General features: G+C 48.7%; 1 protein-coding gene across 1 annotated transcript in view; it reads left to right on the top strand.

Annotated features, from left to right (window-relative positions):
* Positions 1 to 1861: 1861 nt before the first annotated feature.
* Positions 1862 to 21621, top strand: part of PLCXD2 (phosphatidylinositol specific phospholipase C X domain containing 2) — a 155477-nt gene continuing 135717 nt past the window's right edge. The window contains exon 1 of the mRNA XM_085622333.1: positions 1862 to 2499. Within this exon, the coding sequence (XP_085478459.1) occupies positions 2400 to 2499 (100 nt within the window). The 5' untranslated portion in view covers positions 1862 to 2399. The remainder of the gene's footprint in view (positions 2500 to 21621) is intronic.

Below are 21621 nucleotides of genomic sequence, written 5' to 3'. Positions count from 1 at the left end.
TGGCACTATGGCCAGGGCTGCCAAAATTGGAACTAGGGAACCAGGTTCAGCCTTTATGACCAGTTCGCCCGACCACTCTCTTGAGGGAGCACATTTCCATGCTAGACCTTAGAAGGGCCCGCAAGACTGTTAAAGCCCTGTTGTCTTAGCAACAGCAGGTGGACCCTTGCTGTGGCAAGTGTGGGCTAACCTTGAAAGCCTGCCCACCACAATCCATGCTGAAGTTTACCTCCAGTCTTGCAGGCAGGCCTATGAAGCAGCACACCCTAGAGCAACAGGTCACAGAGCCTTGAGACCAGTCCGCCTCACCTATTGCTCCCTGAATTGGCCTTGCTTCAACAGTAGTAGCTGCAACTCACCAGGGATCAGCAATGCACGATTTGCATGCACACCAAAGTAAGTCCGCAAACTTTACAGTCTCTGCTTCATGCAAGAGCACTTTTAACATGTGCTGCCTACTTTGGCGCCACTGGAATTATGCATGCAGCAACAGAGGACACAATTATGCCAAAGTGTTGACTAAATTATACAGCAAAAGAAAGGCTTCAGCGTAATGCAGTAGACTTTCTGATACTTTTATTATTTTGACATTGTTGCACATAATAAGTCTCTGCAAAGATTTTGCCTTATTAGTACCAGTGTAACATACAAATGCAGCAGTGAGAAAGGTGACCAATGTTTGCCAAGGGCCATCGACTTCGTAGCAACACAAGTCACATTTTTTAGTAACTTTTGATCCATTTGAGCTACAAACGATGTATTAGTTAAAATAGATTATGGAGCTGATGACGTATTATATGGCAAGTATGGCAGAGCCATAATTATGTGGAAAACATTTGCAAACTTGGCTATTTTGCCATTCATGTTTGAACTGCTCTTGAGGAAAAAGGTAGGAGAGGTTCTGATGACAGAAACTCCATGGCTTGGAGACATATTTGGGACATTCTGTATTGGAAACGTATCCCATTTTGTGAATGTATTTTAATGTCAATAACTCATATTAAACCTTAAATAAACATGTGTATCCTTTAGTAAAATTAAATAACGGAATAAGCTGTAACTGGTCAGTGAAATGCCAAATACTAAAAATTGAGATGTTATGTTCTTTCTGGGAACACATTCTGACTCCACCCACTGACCCAATTATCATGTTATTTCCAACCTTTGATTCTGCGTCCACAGTTCCCCTACTTTTATTTCCCCACTTTGACCACGGGAAGCAGCAAGTGTTTTGTTTGGGCATATCAGGGAACTTGGTAGGCAGGCGGATACACCTAAGTTGGAACGCGGAAGACAGAAATTAAAATGAAGCTCACTGGTAAGAAATCCAGGCAACCCTATGTTGCATAGCTGTAAGAACACTCATATAAAGAGTAACGCCCTCAGCTGGGGCATGTTTAGTAGAAAAAAAAAAAGGGGGACAGGGCTCCCTACCTAGCCCCTAATTATAATGGGAACAACAAAACTACTAATGCCCAGAAGGCAAAGTGCTGCAGGTTAAAGTGTCACTCTTGAAATGAGTAATCTTTCATCACCTCACCTACTGTGACCAAAAGCACTCTGAAGTTGCTGTAAGTTGGCTTGCTGGCACTTCATAAAATTTCAATAAAAATAATAATAATTGTATAAACACTCGATGACAGAAAAACAAAAGAATAATTATGCCAATGACTAGTAAACACACCAAGCAATCCTCGACAGGCTGTGAGCGCAAGCCATGCTCTCTTTGAAAGCAGTGACTCAGCACCATCACACCTAGAAAAAAAATGCACTTCCTCGTTCTTTTGAGCGTGACGCTGTCCAATCCCTCGCCACAGCGTTTCAGCCTCATGCATACGGGATGTCACCAATGGGGTGGGCTGGTCACTGGAGCCACTGGCGACTGAACAACAACGCAGTGTGAAAAAAACCACAGTGCTCCTCCTGCCCGGCACGAGCGGCATCTGCTTGTCATTCTTGCGTGAGATGATAGGCTTCCGCTGCGGCTCGGGCATAGCTCAATTAGCTGGCATTACAGGTGGGCGCGGCGCGAGCAGCTTACCTTTCAGATGAAGAATGCAGCACGTCAGCCGAGTTTCTATTTGTGTCCATGTAATCATTGCAGTCGAGGCTGGGAGCCTCGGCGAGGTTATGCCCGGTCTAGACCCTCTGCAAGCCATTAAAACAACAAAAGAGGAAGTGGACGGATGGGCTAAACAGATTATCCTGCATGGTGTGCTGCATCCCGGGGGGGACTGATTGCTATGCTGCCAAAGCATGGAAGAGCAGGGGCAGCTTCAAAATGTGACCCAAGCCACGCCGAAGCAGCAGGGCGCGCGCTCGTTTGACAGCTGACACCAGACCTCCCAGTCTTCGTTGTGTTTAGGAGCAGGAAAGGAAGAAGTCCTGCTGCGCGAGACATGGCAGGCACCAAGGTAGCCGGAGACAGCACCGCTGACTGGATGGGCTCCCTGCAGGTGCCCCTCACCATGTTGCCACTGTCAAATTTGGCCATCCCAGGTATTTTCCTTTCCTGGCTTTTGCCTTTTTTTGAAATTATTGTGTGTTACAAACTAGCTTTGCTTGGATTTATGTACGACTTTAATTTGGGAATATGACACTATCTGTAAATGATGTGCAGCTGCTGAATTTGTTGGCTGAGTTGTGCCAATGGGGTTGTATCACCATAGACGCTATGGTGTTGAGCTATTGTTATTTTTGTGTCATTGGGGTGTTTGGACTTTTTAGGATATATCCACACAATTCCACCTCCTACTCTGCATTGTTGCTCACAAATAGGGTCTCTCTCTCTCTCTATATATATATATATCTATATCTATATCTATATTATCTACTGGCGGTCGCCAGTAGATAGTTATAGTTAGGACCGTGTTTCCATAGGAAATCCGCAACATTCTATTTTGAATAACTTTGGCGCCGATTGACGAATCCTCGCGAATTTTTCAAAATCGGTGGGGCGCTCCGCTCCGCTCCTTCCCTGAACGTCTCGGGGGGATTCGTCAAGCGGGGGCTGAGAAAAAGGGGGGGTCCCAAAACACGTTTTCCCCATGCATTTTTCCATAGGACCTTTAGTCCAAGCTGCAGCCCGAACGGCTGAACAGAATTACTTGAAATTTGGCAGAGAGGTAGTCCTCAGGTCAGGGATGTGCCTTTTGCAGGTCTGGTGTAAATCTGTTCAGTATTTTCTGAGAAAATAGCATTTAAATCAATATATATATCTATGGGCGCGCTCCGAGCGCGTACCGTAAGCTTACCGTACGCGCACGCTGCCGTGCGCGAGCGCGATTCTGATTGGTTGTTAGATCTTAGTAAACATTCGAATCGGTCAAAACCAGGAAGTGTTGGCCGCCATTTTGTCTCTCGCAGTCTGAGGGGGTGAAAAACAAAGGTGGATAACGTGAAAAGGGGGCAGGCTGGACAGTTCCTGACCCCCTAGCCTTGGTCAGGGGGTCCCAGAAGGACCCCCAAGGGCAAAAATGTATTTTAATTTTTTTACGAAAAATCGCCAAATGCGCGTAGCGTACGCGCACGGTAGAAACGGAAAACATTCCGCGACTACGTAACGTGGGCGCGCGGTGTGCGAAGCGCACCGCGCGCCCACAGCGCGCGTACGGTACGCGAAGCGCACCGTGCGCGTACGGTACGCGCACGGTGAAAAAACTTAAAAAATAAATAAATAAATAAATTAGCATTTAAAAAACCGTACAAATTCACTGAAAAAACCATAGGTTTCACACACGTTATAGTTAGGAAGTAGCATTTAAAAAACCTTGCAAATTCACTTAAAAAACCATAGGTTTCACACATGTTATAGTTAGCTGGGCATTTCACTCGTGAAAAACCAATGAAATTCCCCCGTTATAGTTAGGTCAGATAACTATAACTCGCGCGCCCGCAATCCAGTGCTCATGACGTCACATATTACATCACTCATGACATGGTCAGTGGCATTACTCATGACATCACCGATGACATCATACTTGTGATAGAGTGGCGGTCGCGCGAGTTATAGTTATCTGACCTAACTATAACGGGGGAATTTCATTGGTTTTTCACGAGTGAAATGCCCAGCTAACTATAACATGTGTGAAACCTATGGTTTTTTAAGTGAATATATATATATATATATTCACAGAAAAAACCATAGGTTTCACACATGTTATAGTTAGCGGAAATTTTACTGATAAAAAACCAATGAAATTCCCCCGTTATAGTTAGTGCAGGCAACTATAACTCACGCGACCGCAATCCTCTGCTGATGCTAATACTGTATTTAGACACTTATTTGCCCATGTCTTCTTCCATACATTTTTAGCTATACATATATTACAAATATTTTTTTTTCATAAAGACACATATGTCATCAGCAGAAGATTGCGGTCGCGTGAGTTATAGTTGCCTGCACTAACTATAACGGGGGAATTTCATTGGTTTTTTATCAGTAAAATTTCCGCTAACTATAACATGTGTGAAACCTATGGTTTTTTCTGTGAATTTGCAAGGTTTTTTAAATGCTAATTCCTAACTATAACGTGTGTGAAACCTATGGTTTTTTCAGTGAATTTGTACGGTTTTTTAAATGCTAAGTTACTTTACGCCATTCGTGGCGTGCGCGCCCACTTAACGCAGTTCGTTCCGTGCGCGCACGGTGCGCTTCTCGCACCGTGCGCGCACAGTGAGCACGCGGTGCGCTTCGCGCACCGCGCACCCACTTTACGCAGTTAGTGCCGTGCCCACGTTACGCTAGATGGGCCATGTACGCACGATGCGCTTCGCGCACCGTGCGCACATGGAGGACATATTATGCGCTTCCTTGTGATAGGTAATCTGTTGAAATTTTTTGGGGAAATGCGGAGCTCTAATAAGCCATGCAAAAATGGTGGCCTTCGGCCACCATTTGCACACGGGGTGGAGAAAGTGTGGATTTTTTGTTTTTATAATTTTTTACCGCACGCGTACGGTAAGCGTACGGTAAGCGTAACCGGCGAAATTTTCGAAAAATTAAAATTTACCGTTTTTTGCCTTGGGGGAGCTTTGAAGACTCAACTTACATGGTTATGTGCATGGGCGCTGTCTAAACAGCCCCTTTATATGTTTTTGGCATTTGTTTATCAGCTCCCCCCTCAGAGTGCGAGAGAGAAAATGGCGGCCGCCGCTTCCTGGTTTCGACTGATTCGAATGTTTACTAAGATCTAAGAGCCAATCAGAATCGCGCTCGCGCACGCCACCGTACGCGTACGGTAAGCGTACCGTAAGCGCATCGTAAGCTGGCTCAGATATATATATTGATTTAACGGCTATTTTCTCAGAATCTACTGAACAGATTTACACCAAACCTACAAAAGGCACTTCCTTGACCTGAGGACTACCTCTCTGTCAAATTTCTAGTAATTCTGTTCAGCCGTTCGGGCTGTAGCCCTGTCTAAAGGTCCTATGGAAAAATGCATGGGAAAAACGGGTTTTGGGACCCCCCTTTTATCTCAGCCCCCGCTTGACGAATCCCCCCGAGACTTTCAGGGTAGGAGCGGAGCGTAGCGCCCCACCTATTTTGAAAAAAACGCGAGGATTCGTCGACCGGCGCCAAAGTTATTCAAAATAGAATGTTGAGGTTTTCCTATGGAAAAGGGGTCCTAACTATAACTACCTACTGGCGACCGCCAGTAGGTAATATATATATATATATATATATACACACACACACTCATCCTAAAATTCAGAACAGGTATCAGCCATGCTGGCAAAGAAACGGATATATGCAAAAGATTGCCAGCAAACATGTATTTGTCTGTTGGTTACATCTTCTATGAAGCACCTGCTGTTGTATTACTACATATTGCATTGTATTTGTAATTGTCTTTATATAGCACTTACTACCCCTGACATGGCGTCAAAACTTTTTTCGGCGAGTAGCACGCTACTCCGGAAACCAAAAAGGTTTAGTGTTGGATTATTATAGGGAAATATGAGTTAATTTGAGTGGTGGATATGTGAGTCTGTTAGTTGGCCTATCTTTAAAACAAAAATATGTCTCTGGAGTACTTTTGAAATGTGGTACCCATTCTCATGAACCTGAACTTGGCTTGCAACTAATGGTTAATATGGATTGTCCCCACCTCCGAATAAGGGTTGATATATTTTTTTAAACAGCGTATTATAAATATTCAGATGAATGATCTGTATTTTAATGTAAAATTCTAATGATTTTAAAGATATATATATATTCCATATATATATATATTCCAAATATCTATTCTCTCTCTCTCTCTCTCTCTCTATATATATATATATATACATACATACATATAGATATATACAAATATTCCATTCCAGTTCCAACTTCCCCCACTCAAGGTACGACACCAGACTCACTTTCTATATTGCGCTATGATTTATTACGCTGTAACGCGTTTTGGCATTACTGTCTTGTCCACACATCAAGCGTTAGTTTACCAAATGTTGTTCTCATCTGAAACATGGGTCGAATTTTCAGTTACAACTGAAAAAAGTCTTCGCTTGTATTCATTACCCACAAATACATATCGGATAATGTTATATTTCATCATGTTAACCAAGCGCGATTCTGATTTCATGAATAATTCATTTTGTTAATTATCACAAAATGTATTCACAATCACAATTATTAGTTCTTATACAAATCAATATACCTCGAAGTCTTATGCTTCGTTTCATTTCAGTTCTGATGAGGATTAAATTAATTATCAGAATAAAGTGCTAGTGCACGATGCATATTTTATATTCAAACATTACTATTGCTCAATATCCAGCGTTAAGTTCATAACAGCTTTACACTATATTGTTGCTAGTGCCTATTGATTTCATTGTCATCATCATTAACTTTATTCGGTCGTTAAGACCATCAAAGTGCATAGGCGTACAAAAATATGGTAATTAAAACAAAATTTGCATGATAAAATTGTAAGCCAAAGTAGATGACATTATTTATACAACAACAAAGCATATTAAAACCCGAGCCATTAGGGAATAAAATACAAGTTAAAAGAACGGGCTTCCAAGGTATTAAAAACCATACAAGCTAAAAACACATAGAAGATACAAAAAGTGATGGTGCATCATTGATAGAAGTGCAAAAATAGCTCAGTTCTCTGTAGTTGTCCATGAGTCATAAAATGTCGTGATCATAAGACATCAAGGGGGGGCGTGGCTAGCAGCCGGCGAGGATGGTCGCAGCCTAGTGAGGCTCTCGACCCCCCGCCCGATTCTCCGCTACAGAACATCCTGTAAACACCTGGGAACCCCGAGGAAAACCGGGGGGGATCCCAGGGGACACCTTGGGCTCTGCTCTGGTCTGGGCTGCGCCCCGGCGATCGTGCCGGCCACGGAGAAGGGAGACGCGGCAGCGCTAGCATTCTAGCAACCAAGATGGCGGCCACCCCGGGTCGGAAGTGACGGAACCCACGGGCGCGCAGTGGCGCTGCGGCCGAGGGTACGCTCTGTGCCGGAGTGTTGAGGCCTTACTGGGGAGCGGATCTCCGGGATACCGGCTGCAGGTGCGACCGGACTGGCCCTCGGATCCTCCGAGACGTGGCTCCTCCCCCCCTCCCCGGCCGAGACGGAGACTGTTGGCTGAAGGGCGCCGCCGGCGCTGGAGACCGGAGCGTGGCCTGCCTGTCCCCCGCCGCGGATCGGATGCCCGGAATGCGGGATTTCATCGCCCGGCCGCACCGAGGCGCCCCTGGTGACGGATCGTGGCCGATTAGGAGGGACCGGTGAGGCGGCCATTTCCTGTTCCTACCCTCCCCTGGGGGGGACGCTGCATCGCCCGGCACCCCTGCTCTGGAGACTGGGGCGGCCGCGCGCACCCGGGGACCGCCGGGCCTCGGAATCTCTTTAGGACTGACGGCGGAGTGCCTTCTACTCGCCTGGGCCCTGCCTGGCGGAGGGGGGACGGAGCAGCCAGCGGACCGGCCCAGCTGGCCATAGCAGACTGCGGATCAGCCAGTGCCCCGTGCTCTGCCCAGGGGCACCACACGCGCTGGCCCATGACGCCACGCGAGCTGCATGCTCCATTGCGGCCCTCCCCTGATCCTTGTATGGGGCCAACGGACAAGCTAATTACAGCGGGCCTTGAGGCGACGCCGGACCCCTCCGCGGGCCGTGGCTCGAGGTGGGGCGCTGTGGCTGACTACGGAGCGGCAACACGTGAGTGGCGGCCCTAACAGGGAGGCGGCCCTTGGAACTGGACTGCAGCAAGGGCGAGGGGACATAGCCGGGAGGCCGCCGGGAGGCGCACGCTAAGCGGACCTCTCTATCAGTGAAGGGGGCATCCCGCCCGCCACGGGATTCTGGGAGCAGCTGAACTGCACGTAGCGCCTCACCATGGGAAAACCGAGAGGGGGGAGAAATGACGGAGGCCCCTCCTCGGAGGCGCCAGCGGGAGTCTCACAGAACCCAACGGACCTACAGCAGATGCAAGATCGCATCCTGGCGGCCATCGCGACCACGAAGGACGCACTACACCAAGACATAGCGCAGGTGGCAACGGGGCTGGGACTCCTGCGGGCTGATCATGGCAAGCTAACGGGCAGGGTCAAGATTGCAGAGACCGCTCTGAAGGACCTCATCCCGGCGCAACAATCTGTCGAGGGCTGGCTAACGGAGGCGCTGGATCGTATACACGCCTTGGAAAGGAGGGCCGAGGACGCTGAAAACCGCAGCAGGCGCAACAACGTGCGCCTGGTAGGCCTGCCGGAAAAAAAAGAGGGCTCCGCCATGGTGGGCTACTTGGATGTATGGCTGCGAACGGTCGTGGCCCCGGAGGGCCTTTCGCCCTTCTTCACGTTGGAACGCGCGCACCGGGTGCCTGCCTGGCCACCCCGACCAGGCCAACCGCCTCGGCCCGTGATCATCAAACTCCTGCACTACAAAGATAGGGACTGGCTGTTGCAGAGGGCCAGGGAGGCGGGTCCCTTCCAGGTGGAAAATAGCAAGGTCACGCTATTCCCGGACTACACGTTTGAGACCCAAAAGCTGCGCGCTTCCTTTCTCTCCCTCAAAAAGGAACTCCGCTCTGCGGGCCTCCAGTATTCGCTACTCTTCCCGGCCAGGCTCAGAGTGGTGGCGGATGGTAACACAATGTTCTTCCTCACGGCGGCGGAGGCATGGACCTGGTGGGACACCTACAGGGTGGCCGCGGCCGGGACCATGGCCGGAGGGACTGAGGGCCAGCTACAGCAGCGACCGGCGAGGAAGTCACAGAGGATCCGTGGGCGCAGGCGGGGGACCAGGAGACCGACGGACTCCCAGACGGAGGACGGCAGAAGGGCGGCATTGCAGGCGGTGATGGACTTATCGGGCGCAGCGTTGGCTCCGTCGGAACGGGCCTCAGGCTCGGAAGACTGGGGCACAGACTCGGAGTCGGGACACTCAGATTCTAGCAGCACGAAAGGCCCGGTGGTCACGCCGCAGACTTCGGAGGACATAATCGAGGGCTGAGCGTCAAACAAGAGACTCCTGATGTGCAACGGCGGCCGGGGCTCGCCATTACAGACACCGGAGCAGAACACAGTAAGATTGGACTTTCGTGAGCTTCATGAGTATTGTGGGGCGGGGGGGATGAGTCGATGGCTGGGATCTGGTGACTAGTCAACGCCCTACAGGGCCCATAAGGCCTCCGTAGTGTAGACTGCGGACTAGTAGGTTTGTGAGAGCGCGGTTGCTCGAGCACCGTTTGGATGGGAACGGCTTTTGCGAAGTTAGGTCCTGTTCTGGGGGGGAGGGGCCTGGAGTAGTTGGGGGGGCTCTAGGCGTAGTGCAGGGCGGGGGGGTAGGGGTTGTGTTGCGGGGGGGGCATAGTGCCACCATATGCGCCTGGGGACGGATTACCTGTGTTCAATGCCGTACAATGTGGGACAATGGCTAATGCGGGGTCGATAAAATGTGTGACTTGGAATGTGAGGGGGCTCCACTCCATGGCAAGACGACACAAGGTGCATGCTTATTTGGTTCGCAGGGGCGTGCAGATAGCGTTTCTGCAGGAAACTCACCTCACGAAGAAGGAGGGCGTAGCCTTGCAGCGTAGCTGGAGGGGCCAACTGTTCTACACCACGTACTCTGCCTTTGCTAGAGGGGTACTAATTTGGATACGGGCGGGCACTCCTTTTCAGGTAACCAGACACATAGCGGACCCGGAGGGACGGTACGTAGCGGTGGAGGGCAAACTCAGGGGCAAGCATATTGCTCTAGGTAGCATCTATGAGCCTAATGTGGACCAGGCGACCTACTTTACACGCCTCTCTGGCGCGCTGGCTGGCTACCTCGCGGGCCCAGTGCTCTTAGGGGGGGACTTCAATTACATAGCAGACGTTACACTTGATAGGTCACACCCGCCGCTGCCCGCGTCCCCGGTGCACCGGTTGGCGAAAACTAGATCGGACTGGCAGGACAAATGGGATCTGACTGACGCTTGGCGCGCTCAGCATCCAGAGGAGCGGGACTACTCGTTCTACTCCGGCCTCCATAACCTTCATGTCCGCTTGGACGCCTTTCTGTGCTCTCCATTAGTTCTCCCTGCGGCGGCCAAGACGGAATATCTGGCGCGCACCATTTCCGACCATAACCCCCTGATACTAACGCTAGGCTGGATGAACGCAGTATCACCGGTACCGACGTGGCGACTGAGGCCGGACACGTTAGATGACCCACCGTTCCGGGAGTCACTCGCTGAACGGATTAGGCACTACTTTGTCGAGAATGACGGCACCGCGACCTCTAGGGCAGCGGAATGGGATGCCTTTAAGATCGTGGTGAGGGGCCATTGCATAGGGAAATACGCGGGGATACGAAAGACCCTGCTGGACGACTTAGACAGGGCCGAACGCGCGCTGAGAGAGGCCGAAGTGGCGCGCCCCAACCGACCCGAGCTACAGGACAGGGTCTGCGAGGCGCTGGAGGCGGTTGCGGTGGAGGTGGAGCGTCTTCGCAGCTTCGACTACAGAACATACCTGACTAAATCACACGCCGAGGGGGATAAGGCGGGGACACTGCTGGCCTGGTTAGCGAACCCTACCAGAAACAGTCATCCCATCTTGGCGCTACGGGGCGGGGAGGGTCATATAGGCACCACGCAACCGGCCATTTTGGACGGCTTTCGGTCCTACTACGTGCGCCTGTACGAAAGTGCATTACTGGCACAGAGTGACAAAGTAGAGGCCTACCTTGATGAGCTGCAACTGCCACGGCTGGAACAGGAGCACGCAGATGCCCTGGGAGGCCCAATAGAACTAGCGGAAATCAAGGGAGCCGTGAAGCAGATGGCCCGCAACAAAACCCCGGGTCTAGATGGCCTGCCCATAGAATTTTACGGCCGCTACTTGGAGCGACTGGCTCCCCGGCTCCAAATTGTCTATAATGAGGCCAGGGACAGAGGACGACTCCCGCGCTCCATGCGTGAGGCTATAATGATTCCTTTACTAAAACCACGCAGAGACAGCGCTGACCCTGCGTCCTACCGACCCCTATCAATGCTAACTACAGATTACAAGATCCTCAGCACCATACTGGCGACCAGGCTGATGCGCCATATGCAAGTATTGATCCACAAGGATCAGTCAGGGTTCATACCCACCCGCAACACCACCCACAACATTCGGCGGTTGATCAGGCTTGTAAATGATCCACCACCCGAGGCGCGGACGCCCCTAGTGTTGTCGGTCGATATTGAAAAGGCGTTCGATAGTCTGGAGTGGGAATACCTGTTCGAGGTGATGCGGAGATTCGGCCTGGGCGACAACTACATACACTGGACAAAAGTGCTATACTCCTCGGCGAAGGCACGTGTGAAAGTGGGCACGCTGGTGTCCCAGCAGTTTGGGGTGTGCCGCGGCACCAGGCAGGGTTGTGCATTATCCCCCCTGCTGTTTGCATTGGCGATAGAGCCTCTAGCGGCCATGGCTAGAATGGGCAACCACTACGGCGGGCTGGATGTTACAGGGCACCGTCATTTCATATCACTATACGCGGACGACCTCTTCCTCTTTCTGGAAAACTCCGACGACGCGGTGGTGGGCGCGGAGCGGCTCCTGGAGCGCTTCGGCAGGGTGTCTGGCCTTAGGGTTAATTGGACTAAGACCTGTCTGTTCCCCCTGCGGCAGGAGGAGGTGCGGCCCCCCGCCTGCCACTTGATTCGATGGGAGCCCCGCTGTTTGGACTACCTGGGGGTGCACGTATATCATGACGCCTCGGCCTTACTGGAAGGCAACATAGGACGTTGTATCCGCGCCCTACAAGGGAGCATGTCTTTCTGGGCCACCCTGCCACTATCGGTAACGGGCCGAATATCTCTGCTGAAGATGATCGCCTTACCCCGACTCTTGTATTTCTTCAGGACACTCCCAGTGTGGGTGCCGGGAGCGATCTTTAAGCATCTTAAGTCGCTGATAACATCCTTCCTGTGGGGACCGGGCAGACGCAGGGTGGGGCTAACGACGCTGACCCGTCCAAAAGATGATGGAGGCCTGGCGGTCCCGAACTTCGAGTTCTATTATTTAGCTGCACAACTGCAGTCCTTCACGCAGGAAGTAGCGAGAGTATACCGCGGCCCGGAGAGGGAGAGGGACGCTGGCACTCCTCGCCATGTGTTGGCTTACATCACCCTCCAACAGAGGTTGGCGCTTGGGGATCTGACTCAGGAGGAACGTACGTTCCGCCTATGCTGGAACAGTTCGCAGAGACGAGCAGGAGTCAGACACCCATATGCGCCCGAAATCCCACTGGGCATGGTGACAGCACTCCCTCATGGGGGCGATTGGTCGAGGCTGCAGTTATGGGAGGAGGCGGGTCTGCAGATGTTGGGGGACCTGTATGATGACGGCGTGCTGTCCCCGTTCCAGACTCTGCAGGATCGCTACGACCTCCGGCGAGGAGATTACCTCTTGCATGCAGCGGTAGTGAGAGCCATACAGGCACATTGGGGTGAGGGTCTAATTGAGCCCGCAACGACGCAGGCGTGCCAATACACGATGATGTCGGCTGGCACCTTCAAAGGAGTGACGTGTCTTTACTCACGGATGGTAAAGGAGACCCTTCAGCCCCTGACTGCGTTAAAAACCAAATGGGAGCTGGACCTGCAGGTGGACATCCCTGACACCACGTGGGCGCAGTTAGTGCGTAGAGCCAGAAAAAGCACGAGAAATGCGCAATTTCAATTGATTCATTTCTATGTGCTCCTCAGAGCATACCTTACCCCAGACAAGGTTAGGAAATACTTTGGAGCTGCGGAAGCTGCGTGCCCTAGATGTAACTGGGTGGGAGCAGACCTGCTCCACATGCTGAGGGCCTGCCCAAACCTGCAGGAGTACCGGGAAGAGGTCGGCGGTATGTTGAATGATGTAGCGGATAGAGACTTACACTACGACGCGGCCGTTTGTATACTCCACTGGTTCCCGCACACGCCCAAGAATAAAATATCCAGCAAGTTTATAGACATGGGACTTATCCTAGCCAAGAGAGAGGTGACGAAGGGGTGGAAGTCGAAGGTGGGTCCTACACACCGGAGATGGCTGAATGAATTCCTCAAATGGGCGGCTAGCGAGAGCACACTCCGCTACCAGCTGGCTCACCGCAAACCGGATGACCGGGCTCCGGCGGCGGCAATGGAATGGGAAATTTTGGTACAGGCATTGCGGGATAGCCTAGCCAGTGGGGAGGAGGATGCGAACTCTGATGACGCAGTTGACGGAGAGGCGACATCAGCTCCCCTGCCACTCACACACGATTAGGGATCTATGGATCTCTCCTGCTACCCACCACGCATGCTACCTACTCCTGACTAGGCGCAATGGGGGGGGGGGGCACTAGGGAGGGGAGGGCTGGGGGCGGGATTGCAAGTTTAAGGTTTCATGGCAGTAGGCTGTAAGTTCTGTGCGGATCTGGGGAGCAAGGGTACACCGTTCAAAAGCGGGCAGCGGGCCTCCCCACCAGAAATTCGATCTTGTCAGTATTGTATCAATGGGCCTTACGACTAAGTGTTGCCGCCCGGCCTCCGGGATGTGGGCAGTACGGCTGTGTCTGTTGCACGATTCATTGGCTACGGGGGAGGCGGGAAGCCCGCATCACTGTCATGCGCACTGATTGTTGTACACTATACTTGGTCCTGCAATAAAAATGGTTTGACAAAAAAAATCATAAGACATCATGTACAAACTAAACACTATATGAAAAGTAATACTTAATCAAATGATATACGCACTTCATTTTAGCTTCTGCCTCCTACTGAACCAAAACCTCCCCAGGAATTTGGCCATTGCACATACTATTAGTGGCCTTGTATCTGCCCTGAGGATACGTAGTGCCTCTCGGTGACTACGGGTTCCTAGTTGTCTGCAAACAGGGGCTAGCCATATAGTTCTTGGGTTTTTGTATAGAGGGCATGCAAAGAGGATATGCTTAGTTGTCTCCTCTATCTCAAGGCAACATGGGCAGTTGGTTGTTTTCATGTGGGAGTCCCTATTCCATGATGCGGTAAAGGAGTTTAAGGGTAGACATCCAAGTCTAAATTGAATAAATAGCTTCCTCTCTTGCGGAACAGTGATAAAGTCCATATAGGGCTCATACACACCTACCATCTTAAACTCCATAAACTCTATCGTGAGTCAACCTCCTTTCACTTGTGTGACTGTTGTCTCTGCCACCCATTTCCAATAGTAAGACTTAACCCACACTCTACTAGGTAGTAAGCTAAGATCTTTTTCTTCCCAAAGGTTCCCCAGGCCTATTTCAAACAGCAATGTTTTAACTTTACGAAACCAAGCAACTTTTTTAAAACGACCCAGCTCAAAAATCTCCTCAGTGACAGTCGCATAATGGACAAGCTCAGGTGTTATTTTGATGCGAAGCCAAAAGAGAAGCGGTCGAAGCCTCACTTTATCGATAATTGTAGTTCTACCCAAATCTAGTCGTAGGGGAGTGAGCGGGGTACTCTGGGGAAGTGAGCAAAGTGATCTTAAAAATGTATTCTCTGCAAGAAGCAGGCCCTCCAAATTATCAAATCCCCAGATTTTGGCCCTGTAAAGAGCCGAACCAACCACCTTCTGATCATATATCTGTAGCGGTGCTGCAGTCTGTCTAGATTGTGATGACCTATGTTCTAAGATTATAGCCCCAGAAGTCTTCCTCTGCTGTAGAATTTGCTTCGAAATATGTTGTTTCCATTCTATTTTTTCGGTGAGGGTTATACCAAGATATACAATGGAATCTACCCTTTCCATCGGAATCCCCCCAATAATAGTATCCCCTTAAATGATTTATGGGGGTTCATTAACAAAAGTTTACTCTTTGAGGTGTTTACTTCTAGACCTCTCCTTACACAGAAAGACATGAAGCGATCTAATGGGAGTTGAAGGCCACTTCGGGTTTTAGAAACTAATAGCGTATCATCCGCAAAAAGCAATGTGCTTATTTTTACACTCCCCAATGAAGTGGCATCTGCATGGGCTTCCGCTAAGTGATTCACCACCCCATTTACAAAAAGTGAAAATAAGTTGGGGGCTAAAACACAGCCCTGCCTCACCCCTCTAATAAGCTTTATTGGGTCCGTCAATTGCGTTTGATCTCCCCAGCGTACCTTCGCATAGTTGCCTTCATGAAGGCAAATTAAAAGTGCCAAGATGTCATTGTCAGATTAAAGTGCAAGTGCATGATACATGTTCTATATTTAAACATTTTGGTTGCTGAATATTCGGCATTGATGTCATTTCACCATTACACAATATTATTGCTAGTTCATGAGTTTATCTATTATCATCAATCATGTCCGACACAGTACCATCCATGTGGCAATTACATGTGTATGTACTATATGCAAGTGTACAAATCATTTTCATAATCGAATACAATAATAATTTCTATCGCAATTTGTTTTTTTCCTTCCTATTCTTAATATCTCATCAACTTCACTTGCTTCATAGCCACTCGTTCCGTAGGCAAGTTAAGACCAACTAAAAAACTTGGGAGCTGTTCTCAGTACTGTCTAGGTTCCCTAGGTGCACAGAAAAGTCTTCATCTGAGTTAAGCCCAAAAGGGATCTTGGTGTTGAATAATAAGATCTATCTCGATTCTAGTTGTCGTAGTTTACGTTCACGATTGTCACCCCTTCTACTCTTTGTTACCTTATCAATCACAAAATACACAAGATCTTGGACATTACCCCCATGCATCTCATTCACATGTCTTGGTACTGGGTAGCTTCTATCTTTATTTATAAGTTATAACTGCCCTCACATGCTACAGTATTCATACGTGTGCCATGTGGATTGTGCTGCCCACATAGCAGCATATACACAAAATACTCACTTCTGCTTGTTAGGTGGGTTCTGATGTTCCATGGGCTTCTTAATAGGGAAGATGTGATCTGTTTCATGTTTTGCCCTATTGTACATGCTTTGCATTTTGCACACTTGTAAAAACCTTTGCCAGCCCTCAACCACCCTTCTGCACCACTTATCTCTGGGCTACTATTTACTAGGTCCTGTCTCCTGGAACTTGCCCTTCTGAAGGTGATTAACGGTTTCTAAGAAACCAATTCTCTTAGTGTAGGATCCCTCCTGACCAAATGCCAATGCTACTCAAGCAGTCTCTCACCCTGCTGTGGTAGGCATTGTAGGTGGTAATCATACATGTCTCGTTTCTGCTTCTGGTTTTCTTCTCTTTATCCTTTTCATTCGGATGTAGTAGAACAGGTCTCTTCATTGTATTAACTTTAGACAGTGCCTGATCAAGTACTGACGGATTGTAGCCTCTCTGCAAGAATCTTGTTGTTAAATATTTTTGTGCAATCTCCATAGATGATGTTTCACTACAATTCTTCTTTATTCTAAGGTGCTCCCCATATGGGATGCTGTTTATTTGTTTTTGTGGGTCGTGACTTCTAGGGTGTAGGATGGACTTTCCAGCTGTAGGCTTCCTATAGACACATGTGTGTAAAGTGCTACTCTTAACATAGACCTCAGGATCTAGAAAGCGTGCCTGTGTCTTGCTAATGGTATTGGTAAAAGCTAGGTTCAGTGAATTATCGTTTAGTTTTCGTATGAACAGTTCTGCGGTGTCCATAGTGTCATCCCACACCACAAAGAGATCATCTATGAACCTAGTTCATAGGATTATATTAGTCTCCCATTCCTCAGCATATTGCACCCTGAGAACCTGCTCCTCCCACCAGCCCATATGCCAATTTGCATAGCTGGGGGCGAAGCAGGTGCCCATTGCAGTCCCTCGCACCTGTCTGTATGTATCAGTGCCATACATAAAAAACTATATTTTAAAGACAAAGTCTACCCATTTCTTCCAACATTGCCGTGTGTTGGTATAATGTGATGGATCTCTTGCTAAGATAGTGCCTCATTGCTCTTAATCCATTTTCGTGATGTATGCTTGTATATAATGATGACACATCAAGTGTAATCAAGAGAAATGTGTGTTTCCATTGGATATTCTCAATCTTTCTAAGGAAGTCCCTAGTATCTTAAATATAAGCTGGCAACTCCCTCACGAACTCTTGTAAAAAGAAATCCAAAAATCTAGATGTGCGTTCAAGTAAACTGCCTATAGCAGAGATTATCTGTCTGCCAGGGGGGGACCTCTGTGTTTTTATGTACCTTTGGAGTAAGGTGTAGTATAGGTGTTACTGGATTGTCAACTTTAAGGAAGTTGTATTCATCTTGGGAAATCATGCCCAATCCTCTCCACCTGGCTAGGTCCTTGTGCAATTTATTTTTTGTTTCTACCAGGTTGCAATTGGGTACCTTCTAATAACATTTGCTAACCCTTAATTGAAGCATAGCTTCTTCACTGTACATTTCCAGTGGCCACAAAACAATATTGCCCCCCTTTTTGGACTGGCGTACAACTGTCTTTCCGATTTTTTTATTTTTTGCACAATCATTGCATATTTTCTGTCCTTCTCACCTGTTTCCACGTAAAAATCCTTCACTTGATTGAATTGATAATGCTTGCAGATCTTTCACAACTATATCAGTGAATATATCAATTGAGTCTTTTGGTGTTATGGGGACAGAGGCCGATTTCGACTAGAATGCAGTTTTTTTGCTGTTCAAAATGTCCAAGCGCATCATATTCATTTACAGACTCTGGTTGTTCCTTTTCTTCACACTCCATCTCTAGCAAGTATAAGTGATGTAGGGGATTCAAATCCTCTGCTTCAAGGGACATGCCCACTGTCACTTCTGGTTCTCTTGTTATGGCACTCCGATTTATTGTGAATTTTTTGAAAAAAATTTAAGCTCCTCACATATTTATAAAAGTTTATACAGGTCTGGGCACAGTTAACATTTGTCCTTGTACAAAAGGAGAATCCTAATGACAGCGTGTTGTTTTCATCCTCGGTGAGCATTAGGTTGGACAAATTAATAACTGTTGCTGGATCACTTTCTACTTCTTTTGGTGCGTGTCCTTGGTTCTGGCACCTGAACGTAGCTCCATGCCCTCCCCTTCGTTTCTTGCGGTCCCTTGTTGTTTTTTTCCCCTCCATTGGGAATTTTGCTGTATATTGTGAGTTCTGTCTAAGCATAAAAACACAATTCATCTATAACTGATGGGGGGTCTTAGTGTTCCGCATTTCTTCCTTTATTGACAGCACTGCTATCAGATTGTGCATCAGTTTCTGAGCTCACATTGGAACTTGCTTCTGAGCTGATGTCTGTGGTGGAATATCGCTCTCGTGTTTTTCTATCCTGTCCCATGCTACCTGATAATCTTTGGTTATCAAACTGGCGGGCGAAGGTGTATTTGGCATATTTTACTAGTATCTCATAATGTTATTTGATGACTCAGCACTGTTTACTGCCCATTCCTGGAGCATTTCAGGGTCAGGATTTTCAAAAGTTGAGGCGATCAGTATTCTCAAGCCCCTAGGAACTCTTTCCACTGCTAAATATCTCTCCAACGACTTTACCTTCCACCATTTCGAAACTTCGGTTTGTTTTAACTTTTCAATTTGCTCTTCTGTGCTTGTAGAGTTGCTTCCTGTGTGGATGTATCTGACCCCTTGCTGCGAGCACTCGTGTTGACAGCTTTTTCGCCAAACATGGCATTTGTTTCCTCTTCCCTCTCCTTAATCCAGATATCCATTTGGCTCCCTCAGTCAAAAATTACAAAAAACGCTTTTCAACAATTTCAGCTTATGTTAGCGCGTTTGGTGTCTCCCCATCGAATTACCTTTTGCGGTACCTCTCCCCGCGGCATGTCAGCAAAGGCAATCCGCCTCACTCGGCGAAGTGCTTACCCGTTTGCAGGCGTCCTCCGACAAGCTGCTCCCGGTCATTCTCCAACTTGCAGTCTCCTTCCAACTTCACCACAGTCTTGTCGGGGGCTTCTTGGTATGTTGCACATAGATTCTCCAGATTATCAGACTCCGAGAGGCTCCTGAACGAGGGCGTGTCAATAAGGAATTTGACTTGTCAATGCCCAATGTGTTTCGGCCCCTTGGGACTTTGCTCACGTGAAGAAGGTCGAATGGGAGCGACACTAGCCGGCGTATCCAAGCCAAATCCTTCATTGATTGAATAAAGAAATATTGGAACCACCACCCGGTAGTGCGACTCGTTTTGTGTACTGGAAGAGCAGTACTTGTGGAAAATATTCAGCGGCGTGGTCCTGTCGCAATTGAGGACACACCACCTAAAGCGCCATGACACCCGCAAAAGCGGACCATGGAGAGGATATATACATATATATAGGATTTTTTGGGGGTTTGCTAATAACTTAGGCACAGTTTGATGAAACTTTCCTCAAAAATATTTCAGCAACCTCAGCTTCTTACTGGAAAGTTTTAGTGTTCGTAATGGGGGTCTCTAGTTGGCAGAGGTAGGTACCTTTGACCAAATAGGGACACTTGCTTCTAGTCAGGGTAAGGGGGATACACACTTTAGATAACCCCTGCTCACCCCCTTGGTAGCTTGGAACGAGCAGACAGGCTTACCCCAAAGGCAATGTGTAAAGAATTTGTACCAACACTCACAGTAACACAGTGAAAACACCACAAATGGACACCACACCAGTTTAGGAAATTAAAATATCTTTATCTAAACTAAACAGGACCAAAATGACAAAAATCCAACATACAGAAGCTCAGTAGAATGTTTTTAAAAAAGGGTTGTGCCAAAAATATACTTGTAGATGATAAATGTGACACTTTAGACTCAAACTACCTGTGATGCATAACGCAAAGCAAACAAAAGGGGCACAGAGAAGGCGATGCGTCAGTTCTTCCTGTGCTCCAGTTCCGATGTGACAAGATGGCGCCTCAATGCGTTGCGACGATCTGGTGCGATGCAACAAAATGGCGTCTTCTGTTGCAATGTGACAATGTGGAGGTGATGCGTGCACGCCCGACCGCCGTGCGGCGAACTTAGTGGTTTTCGGAGCCGCGACAGGCCCTGCGACATGCTTCTCTGGTGATGCGATGACACCCTCAGTGACGGCTATATGCTTCTCCGGTGTTGCAGCGGCGATCAGCGGTGGCGCGCTTCCTCAGCAATGCGACAACCCTGCGACACGCTTCTCCGGTGATGCGATGCCACCCTCTGTGGCGGCGGCACGCTTGTCCGGTGATGCGACGGCGAAAAGTGGCAGCGTGACACACTTCCTTGATGATGCGACGGCGGATGCTGCGGCGGCGTCATGCTTCTCTCTCGTTGCGTTGCGCTTCCTGCTGCCAACAGTAAAAAGGCCTCACACACAGTTTCAGGCCCTCCTGGCAGACTGGAACGCCCAGCAAGGAAGTTCAGGGAAGCTGGGGGTGAAGTCCTTTTGCACCTGGGACTTCAGGAACAGGAGGCCAGCTCTTCTCAGGCCCTTGGAGACTTTTCTTCAGATGGACACAGCACACAGCAAAGTCCTTCTTCAAGCAGGGGACACAGCGCACAGCAAAGTCCCTTGGTCCTCTCCTCGGTAGAAATAGCAAACTGCAGGCCAACCCCAGACACACAGCAAGGGCAGTTCTTCTCCTCAGTCTCTTCAGCTGATCTTCTTTGGCAGGGATTCCTCTTGATCACAAAGTATTCTAACTTTCAAGGGTTTCAGCTCTCATATTTATACCCCAAAAGTCTTTGTTCTCTATGTGGGAGGGGTCCTGGACCCAGTCCAAATCAGTTCTGGGGGCACTCTGCCAGTGCACATCTTCTTCCTTTGTGAGTGTGGGTCAGGGCCATCAGACACACCGCAGGAGGTGGAGCCAGCATTGTGGAATGCAGACACAGCCCTATTCAGGCCCAGGTGCTACTCCTCCCACCACTCCAAATACGGATAGGTCTATTCAGCCTAGTGCTGACTCACCCAGACTCTTGGAGCCACCCCAGCCCCTGTCACTCCCAAACCAGACAGTCAGTCCACAACCAGGTAGAGGCACACAGAAAGGTTGAACAAGAAAATAGCCACTTTCTAAAAGTGCTATTTTCAAACACAGTATTTGAAAACCATCTTTACTAAAAGATGTGTTATTAAATTCTGAGTTCAGGGATACCAGACTCCGATTTTCTTTCTTGCTCCTATGGGAAGATATGCAGGTAAACATTTTACACAGCATTCCCCATTCTGTCCTATGGGCAAGACAGCCTTTCAATAGTGAAA

This window comes from Triturus cristatus, chromosome 8 (assembly GCF_964204655.1).
Source record: "Triturus cristatus chromosome 8, aTriCri1.1, whole genome shotgun sequence".
NCBI lineage: Eukaryota > Metazoa > Chordata > Amphibia > Caudata > Salamandridae > Triturus > Triturus cristatus.
Note: the sequence above shows the minus strand (reverse complement) of the source record. Positions and strands in the feature narration are given on the sequence as shown.